This window comes from Octodon degus, unplaced genomic scaffold (assembly GCF_000260255.1).
Source record: "Octodon degus isolate 3935 unplaced genomic scaffold, OctDeg1.0 scaffold00041, whole genome shotgun sequence".
NCBI lineage: Eukaryota > Metazoa > Chordata > Mammalia > Rodentia > Octodontidae > Octodon > Octodon degus.
Window position 1 is genome coordinate 2,308,279 of NW_004524617.1, and position 10,200 is coordinate 2,318,478.

At 36.1% G+C, this 10,200-nt stretch overlaps 1 protein-coding gene across 3 annotated transcripts in view; it reads left to right on the forward strand.

Moving 5' to 3' along the window:
• Window positions 1-10,200, forward strand: part of Dmd (dystrophin) — a 1,613,500-nt gene that overhangs the window by 700,143 nt on the left and 903,157 nt on the right. For all 3 annotated transcript variants that reach the window (XM_023715436.1, XM_023715435.1, XM_023715434.1), the window contains exon 29: window positions 547-711. In XM_023715436.1, the coding sequence (XP_023571204.1) occupies window positions 547-711 (165 nt within the window). The remainder of the gene's footprint in view (window positions 1-546; window positions 712-10,200) is intronic.

Consider the following 10,200-nt stretch of genomic DNA (forward strand, 5'->3'; position numbering starts at 1 on the left):
CTTAAGCACCTGCCTGGCAAGCACAAGGTCCTGAGTTCAATCCTCAGTGCAAAAATATCTTGTGGATTTACAAACTTTATCACATTCCTTAATTATAAATCATGCATCTAAGATTAGGAACCCTGTCTTACATAATTGGCACTGATGCTAAATAACTTCACTTATTTTTATATAACTGCAAAAGCAGTAAAACTGGTATATAATACATAAAATACAATTGTGTTTACTGAGTAGCTGCATATAGAAGTATTCATTTCTTCTTGCCATTTGGGGTTGGGTATGCATTTGTGTAGTTGTGTGTTTTGAATTTCTAGAAAGGCATTCCTCACTTTAAGGTATAGAATGTTTTGAGAAATAATATAATTGCCAATATTTCAATTAAATCCCAACACATAATAAAGTAAATGTTAATATCATGCTGTTAATATGCCAAACATCAGTGAATTTTTATAATATATTATGATGAATAATTTTGAAAATACTTTTCAGCCTTTTTGTTCATGTCCTCATAGTCATTTACCATTTGTTAATTTTTTCCCGTCTCAGGTTTCTAGAGCTTTACCTGAAAAACAAAGAGAACTTGAGCTTCACATAAAAGACCTTGGGCAGCATGAGGAGCAGCTAGATCACCTGCTGCTGTGGCTCACTCCTATTAGGAGTCAGCTGGAAATTTACAGTAACCAAAATCTAACTGGACCGTTTGACATTAAGGTAAGAACTTTGCTTTATGTGTTGCTTCTCCAAGGAACAGCAATGTTCTAGAATTCATTACCATCATTGTCACTGTTAAAGAAAAATTACTTGTAAAAGTGTGGTAAAAAGGACTTCATTTAGGACATCATAATAGGGACAGAGACCACTGGAATGGGATTTTGTTGCAGGTTTGTGCAATTAGGCTTAAATCTGAATAGAGCACAGGCAAGTGGGAATTCAGAGCCCAGAAACAGGGTGAGAACTACCTAGTGGAAAGGAACTATGAGAAACATCAGTGTGAGGTCAGATTCTACCGAACTAGCAAACTGTTTGTGGAAAACAAAGCAAGGGAATCAAACATCATCTGACAGTATTGAGTTTGATCTGATACCAAGAGTAAGGGGTTCTAGCTAAGTTGATTTAACAGGATTCTTTGCTAACTGGATTTTTATGCAGATATCATAGGCCTATGAGAAGTTTAGCAATCTGACTAAAGTTTGAGTAAGCAAAAAATCTTTGTCATTACCATTATTGTTATAATTATCGTTATTAGACTAGCATTTTTCATTTATTCTATCATTTACTAGAAATTTCTTCATTAAGCTCATATATCTAGAGAGCCCGCATCGTATTTGTTACTGTAATCTATTCTACTTTAACTGCATGTAAGACATACTTGTGGAGTTCCTGCTTAAATTGATTTTTATCTAAATATCTTAGGATAAATTTTGGAAAAGTGTGTTCAAATGAAGATAATGAATGAGTAGAGTGCTAGAGATGTTTGCTCCTGCTAAAATGTGTTATATTTGCAAAGCATTCTTCATTCCTTTTACCTTACTTATTTCTGACATTTGCACCTACTATTTTTTATTTATTTATTTTTCTGTATTTTAGGGAGGGGTCTACAGAATGTTCAGGGTCTCACAACTAGATCAGACTCATAGTGATTCTCCTGTTTCCAGACTCCCAAGTGCTGGGATTACAGGTGTGCACCACAATGCCCAGTCTCAATTGCCCTCTCAGTGCTCCCCGGGGACGGGGCTGGCACGGCAGGCTTAGGGATCAAGCCCGCAGCCCCTGCATCTGCTTGCAGGTGCTTTAATCCACTGAACTATTTGGCCGGCCCTTATATTTAGTATTTTGATAGCTATTCCCCCAAAGCAGATGCCACTATATAAGTCACAGGTAAAAACATCATTTGATCAATACAGGGCTCACTCTACTAAGTCAATAGCATGGTCTTGGATTGGGTCTGACAATCAAACTGATAACTAACAATGGCCATTACCCGGTAGCAAATTGTGAGGGCACTAAGAAAATGTACAAGACAAGTTGCAACACAGCCTGCAAATTAATGGTACAGTGCAGATCTTAACACTAACACATGGTTTCTGATATCTCAGTGCACAGGATTCAAGCATGGTCATAAGTGGCAAGACTGGACAGTGCAGAAAATATATTCAATTCGGCAACATCATCAGTTCCAGAATCCCTTAAGTTTTAGAATTTGGCTAGTACATAATATCCTCACAGCCGTTGCACTAGCTCCTATTCAGCAGGGCAGCTACCTCTTAATACTGATGCTTCTGTACTCCATAAATAATCCAAACAAAGAAGTACAGTTACTTGGACCAATATACAGTTACCTCAGCCAGATTCCCAGATATCTTGGATCCACTGTATTCTTAAAGTCCTTGATTAAGTATTACAAAGAGGAATGTGCATAAACTCCTTTCCCTTAACCAGAAATAGCTTTTTGTTGACTCACAGCTAGAAGCCTATTCGTCTACATTCAAATATAATATCTTGTTAAAACATACCTTTTCATTAAAATAATGAGGTATGTGCTCTCTGTTAACTACCATTGTTTGTATAATATATTTAAAAGATAGGATAACAAAATCCCCTGAAACAGATGTATCGTATTGACTCAAGCAAAATGACACTAGTCTTATTCTACCCCCTCCCTACATGGTTCTCAAATATTGAATACATTGGGTCTTTGTGCATGGACTACACTTCTCTGCCAAATGAGTATCTCCAATTTGGAGTGCAAATCGCCCTTAGCTATGCTAATAAATTATTGCCTTTACAAAAGTTCTGTGTCAGTGCTCTCAATGCTGTGTGTATTACAGAGTCATGCCATTCACCTCCTGTGGCCGGGTCTGCATCACTGAAGAAGAGGCAGCTGCTTCTTCCCTTTGCAGAAAGGTCATTGGCTTTGGCCTTGGGTACCTAATCTATGATGTTCATCTCTAGAATTCAGATTTCAAAACTTTTCCTTCAGCTCTTTCCTTCTGCTTGTGGCTGTATCCAAGGCAAAAAGAACACAACATCATACATATAATAACTCAAGTGTTTCTCCTGATAATTCTCAACCCCCTAGCTTGTAATTAGGAAATGGTGGCCTGTATGAATAATTTAATCACTTACCTCGTTCTTTATCCCTCTTTGTCTACCTTCTCTCTCTACTTTCTGCCTAATAAATGATTTATTAAGATTACAGAGTTCTTCTGCTGCAAGGTATGGGATTTTCGTCTTTATAGCCTGCTGAAGCTCTCTGCTTAAAGAGATTAAAGTTTTTTCAATTAGAGAAACATGGGAAAATGGGTTTTTCTCTGCTAAGCTTTAACCTACCAAAAACTAAAAATAAAGTTTTTTAACCACTTTTGAGAACATACTCATATTTTAACACAAAACAAACTGCTTTTCAAAGTAAATATCAGCAATGAGTTAATGCAAATAAAGTAGATGTACAAGCAGCTAGGTCCCAAGGCCTATTTTTAAATTTAAGAAAAGCTCGTTTCTTTTCCTGGTTGTGGTGGCCATGGCTACCTCTGTAGTAAAGGGCCTGAAGCCCTTGACATTCAGGTCATTTGTTTTCCTAGTCCAACTCTGAGTACCTGTTAGGAAAATATAATACCCTCTGTGATCCTCAGTTTTGCCTGCTTAGCACCTCATGCTTATTGATGAAATGCAGCTAGCTGTGTAATGAAACCCAAATAAAAAAAGCCTTAAGGGTTCTGTTCTAATACATTGTTTATGCTGGAGTGAAAATTGACTGCACAGAGCTTGGTTTGTGCAATTTACTCCCAAAATATTCCTATTCAGGAAATCTTGCAAATAGCAATATTCATCTTGAAAATCACCTCATAGAACCCTTAGCAAGCTGAGAAACATAATCAATGAGATCGTGATATAGAGGGTGAAAATTAGGCATAATCACAGCCCTTTTCCATCAGTCAGCCCACTAGAAGGCATGCCTTTGAATTTTGATTTTGAAATGTACTCTCAATTTAGACATAAAATATGTTGATTTCAGATTTCACAAATGATAATTGAATGCTAAGATCCAGGGACCAGTTTAGAATTTCTATAAAGGGTCTTGTGTTTTTAATCTTTAATGAAGGCTTTCAATAATGAGCTGGGGTAGACTGTTTATCTGTCATAAAACTGCCTACCTCTTTTCAAACTTTATTAAAATATGAGGTGTGGAAATACAACATTTTATGTTAAGGTTTACTGATTGAAATACTTTCCTATTGATGAGGTGAGAGTTTAGGGTTTTATTTTCCTCTCAAGAATGATTTCCCTTCTGTAGTCTATAATAAACACAATATGCTGTTTTCCTGGCTCTTCCTTACCATGTAAGAAATATAATTTCCCATAATGTCACATCCACACGGAAATGACGGAATTATGACTGACCACTAAAGTAACTGAATACCAAAAAAAAAAAAAAAAAGCCTTGGCTGCTTGTCTTCACATAGCTATGAATGTTGCCAAGAAAACTTACTGGATAATTGAACAGGCAAGGAAGAATGTATTCAAAACTTTTTCAGGAAGAGAGAGAAATTGGATTCAGTTCTGTGGAAGCAAAATAGAGGAGAACTTTTAAGTGCTAGGTAAGTCAGTGTAAAAGTACTGGCAGACGTTAGAGGGAGGTTGGTCACTAATTGGATCTTACAGAAGTTAGAGTCCTAGCCTTCCAGGGACTGGTATATAGGGGAACTAACTACCTTGATAAGTACCTTTCAAAAGGGTGATTTCTGGCTTCTTAAGAAAGACATTCCTTGGAGGTAAAGCAGAGGCTGAGAGATTTACAGCTCAAGGAAAGAGGGCGTCAATGGATGATAGAAGGCTTTCTAGAGGAAATTCTCTGTGAAAAGGAAAATCAGACTGAAGGTCAGGAAGAAACCTGGCTCCAATTTAGTCACACTGAGTGTGCTGAGGTAAGCACAGCTTTGTCAGTTCTTCCTTTGTTCCGGGAAACCAGGTTTTCCGAATGTACAACTTGATAGAACTGGATCATATTGCTCATTTCAGTGGCTTACTGTTATTGAAGGACTAATTGAACCAACTCTGACACACAGAAGTATTTACTGGATGATACGAGCCATTGGGCTTTTCATAAGGGGGATTTCTAGGAAAGCAAGAAGGCAAACAAAGACTAATGATTGTAACAGATTATTAATTCAGATTATGGGTCCAGAGAGCAACCAGTCCAGAAAATTCTTGCATGTTGGGCTGGAGGTGTCTGGTCCGGGTGCAGTGGACATAGCCCTGCAAATCTGTTGCCTTTCTTGGTTTTCCAACTAAATTCTTTCAGTGATGACATAGGAATTAGATAGGTTTCAATGAGATCACCTACAACCATGGGTATTTCCTGGAGCAGAGCATGGAAGATGTAGATGCTTCATGAACTTCTGGAATGACATGCATCATTAGTTACTGGCACAAAGATTGTTCATACATAATTTGCTGCAGTGGATTCTTTTATAGTTAACTGGAAGTCAATCAACATTAGCTTGCAGAGCTTCTTTGGATACTGTAGTGAAAGAGCAGCTACAGTCCACTCTAGAATCTCAGTAAGGATCTGGGCAATCAGGTTTTACTTCTCCTACCAAATAAAGAGGGCTCAGAGAGAAATTGGAAAGGTTAATTTGAACAGTGGTAGGCAGATATTGAATATAGTGGAAGAGCTAAAATTTGGTAAAGACTGACAAGGCCTATAAGATGGCAGAATCTAGTACAATTTGCAAATAGATAACAAAGCCAGTTAGTTTACGAGAAAATGCAAAATAACTCAAAAATAATAGGAGTAGAACCTGATAACCCACAAGAGTGTACTATAGCTTCTTATTGAAATATAAAATTTATTTTTTTCTGTCACCTCCTTTTGATATAAAAATTTAGAAAAAAAAACAGTTTTACTAAAAACATGAGACTGGTGTCTTCATTTACAAAGGTAGATTAAAAATTATAATTTACCACACCAAATGATAATAAAGATCTTTTTAAGTTTGCTGAAAGTTTTCATCTCAAGATGAATAAGTCTTTCATATTTACCACTATAGGGAGAATAGTACCTATAGTTAACAATACTTGGTGGACTTGATGGCATATACCTTTACTCCCAGCACTGGGAAGGCTAAGGCAGAAAACTCTCAATGAGTTTAAGACTACCTTGGGCTATAACATTTTCAAACCAGCCTATGCTGCGGAGTGAGACCCTGTCAAAAAAACAACTCTATCATATACTTAGCAAAATTTCTTAAAAGAGATCTCATATTAAGTGTTCTGTTCACAAAATATTGGTAGTAAATAAGGTGAGAAGAAAATTTGAATGTAATGCATAGGTTTACAGTGTATACTATGATGTGTACTTATCTCTATACTCATTAAGTTATACACATTGAATACGTATACTTTTTGTTTGTGAGTTACAGCTCAGGAAAGTTTGAGTGTGGCTGAAACAAGTAAATTAAAAAAACAATGAAATACCTTTAAAGTGGTGTACCAGAGCATTTTCAAAAGTCAAAATTAGGAAATCAAGCCAGGAAGCTTGCCATCAGTTTTAACCTACCACATACTTAGATTTGTCTGAATTATTCCATTATTCTGGTCCTTGAAACACGTTAATGTTCCTGGACTCTGATAAAGTGGCTGTCCAAACTCAGCTGTAGGACTGAAAATCCCATAGGCTAGCTACCATGTCAGTTTTACCAAGAGGGCTTTGTAAGCATTGGCTCTATAAGTTAACTATAGTTCCTTAAAATTATCTGGTCACATCTGATTTATCCGTAGAATTCTGAAATGTGATAATCTGGCCAAAGTTTAGATTATATAATGAGTTTACTCACACATGTCCTATAACAAGGAGGAAGGACACTTAGAACTATATTGTCATGAAAGTAAATACACTCTATAAGAGTCTCTGAATTTTAGAACATCCAGGGAGGAATAAAAGGTAAACAGCCCAAGTGTAGTGGTGCATGCCTATAGTCACAGTACTCTGGGAGGTTGAAGCATGAAGATTCCAACCTTGTACCCAACCTGAACAACTTACTGACTTAGCAAGACCTTGCCTCACTGCAAGAAATGAATAAATAAATGAAAGGGTAAGATGTGGTTCAATGGAAAGGTTTTGGTTTCACTGCCCAGTATCACACACACTGAAAAAAGATAATGGTCCATAGTGTTTATAAATTTAAGATCTACTTACTTGTCCATGTTTGACTTTTTCTACACAAAAGCAAGATACTTGAGAGTAAATAATTTATAAATCATAGATATTTATTTGGCTTATGGTTCTGGAAGCTTAAAGTTTCAAGAAGATGGCTCTGGCATTTGTCAAGGACTATTTTTTACTGTGTCATACCATGGGGGAAGGCATCACATGGAGTGGCGGTCAGTTTTCTAATAAGTCCACTTACCTGAATTCATTTATGAGCACAGAGCCTTTATGACCTAATCACCATTGAAAAGCTGCATTTCTAAGCACTGCTATATTGGGGATTAAGTTTCTAACAGACAAACTTTGGAGGACACGTTCAAGCCATAGTATTGACAGGATTTTCCTGTAGCTCACTATATCAAGTAAACTTATCTATAGAACTTCTCTTTTTATCCAGAAAAACAACATAGTTTTGGAATGTTTACAAATTGTTTTAACAAGATTTAATGTAGGATTTGACTTGGAGAAAACAAAAGATTGCAGGTTGTAAAAAATGTTAAAAAGTTGGAATACATGGCTAAGTAGGATGATGGTTCAGTGTGACATAATGCATGACTACCTACTTAAACAAAGTGACAACAGAAGATTTCAGGGATATAGATAGGGAGTTATGTAACTAAAAACCTTTTAGCTTTTATAAAAGTGAGAAGACTTCTGAAATAATCAAGAACATGATAATTTATTTAAAGAGGAAAAAAAAAGAAAATGAAAAAAATCAAGAGAAATTATTCTGTTAATACACAGACTGTTTCCTTGACAGATAACTCCAAAGGTAAACAAAAGACAAAAACAAAAAAATCACAATTTCTACAATTTCCTATTAAAATTCAACTAATAAAATAAAGTAGATTAATATACTAATTAACTACAGTAATCATTTTTCTGTGTATAACACATTATATTGTACAGTTTTAATACATAAAACTGAAAATAAAAATCAGACTAATAATCGAAGGAAATGTTGTCATTGTAACAAAGAAAAAATTTAACTCATTTTTCATGAGTATGCTATAGATACTGAAACTCATTTTTTAAAAAGGTTACAAACAAACCCATAACAAGTACTGCCTATTTGATATAAGGAGAAAATTACTTTTTTAACAAAATACATCCTAGATACCTTGCTTTTTTTTTTTTGCTGACTGGGGATTGAACTCAGTCCCTTGTGCTTGCCAGGGAAGCACTTATTACTTTGAGCCATCTCCCCTGTCCTTGCATATTTTGCCAACAAAGTTGTTTCCTTTCATCATGTTTGTTTCTAAGAATTTCCTTTACATACACTGATTATAGTTTTTTACTCATTGAGGTCTCATTTTACAACAAGAAACTGTCTCTCATATATGAACATTTTGTACTAAATTGTGAAAAACTTGCATTATGAATGCAAGTTGATGTAACCTACTCAATATGGGGGCTAAAAGTTCTCAACAATATCTGCAGAGTAGGCTTTTGAGATTTTCTCTTGCCTCGACATGTAATCACATGGAGGCAGTAGGGTAATATTTGGTTAAGTGAACCAGGAGAGACATAATAGCCCTTTGGAATCTCCAAAGCCTGTCTGAGTGGATAAAACAGTTTATTTCCAGTTGGCATTTTCACTCTCTGGTAGTTGTTACTGGTGTTCCTGAGCCCCTCTTGAGCCACTGTGAAGGCAAGATCATAAATTTTGAGAAATGATAAGGAGTTGAAGTATTTTAGTGGGAAGAAAGAGGTTTGACAAAGGTGAATGGGGAGATAGAAAAAGTAAGGACTTAACGAGGGGCATAATGTTGAATTTAGAGGAGCTGATGCGATTATCCAGCCAAGGTGGTAAAAGGATGAAGGAGGAGTGGAGGAGATAAAAAGAGAAAAGTCTTTGATGGGTTAGACTAAGGAGGCCATTAAATTAAATTGCCGCCAAACTGCAAAATATCTTTACCAATATGATGCTAATATGAAGGACAGCAGATCCAGCACCATATTGATGAATTCTATGAATCACAGAAATCTAAAGAGTCAGGTGAGTAAGAATTTTCTAGGATGAAGTGAAGGACCAATGTAAAAACAACAAAGAAAAGCAAGCTTTCTATAGGAAAAGGGTCTTTAAATAAAAAGGACTGAAATTTCATCCAGTCAAATCTCAGCTAGTACTTCCCATAAACTAAACCATGCTACCTTTCTAATAAAGCTACCTGAGACTCTAGCCACTCTCAAGAATATGCTCACAAACTTTATTTTTTTAGCTTTTATTTTTTAATTTTTTCCATAATTTTATTGAGAAACAAATAGCAATGAAACAGTTTCAAATCAAATTGTTAGGACTGTTCCAATAATTAACACATTGCATACATTCTTCCTAGTGGTTAATTGCTGTACAAGATGCGGACATGATATTCTATTTACAAACACTATTACAACAAATCTCTCTATTCATTAAGAGAATGTAACTATATATCTATCATAACCGCTTTGAATAAACAGATACAAGTGGACATACATCTGTATACCTCTTTTTTGTTAAGTTCCGTTATTTGAATATTAGAGGTGTGTAAACTCAGCAAAATATGCCAAAATAGTCCAGTAGTCCATAATAGTATTGGGTCTTCCGGTTGACTGGAAGTGTCAGAAATTGTTGATCTGAGTCCCCTACAGCTCAACATAACAGCATGACTTTACTTCTCATACTTCGTATTTATACTTTTCTGCTGGGTGGTTAACACCAAGATAAAGCAAGACCTATGCAACATGAGTTGTAGCTTTTGGGTCTGAGAAGGTCAGTGAAATCCCCTCAGGATTTATCCTGGGATCCTGTACCTCAGATTGTAGAACCTTTGTCAGTGTCAGCCTTGTGGATGAGTCACGGCCAGTGCTTGACCAATGCGCTCTCTGCGAAAGCCTGAAAGAATGTTTTCTCTCCATATGACTCTCCTTAGGCACACTCTACATCATTGATCACTTTCCTCTTTGGCCCCATAATCTCCTTGATCAGAAAATTTGGGACACTACCGAGT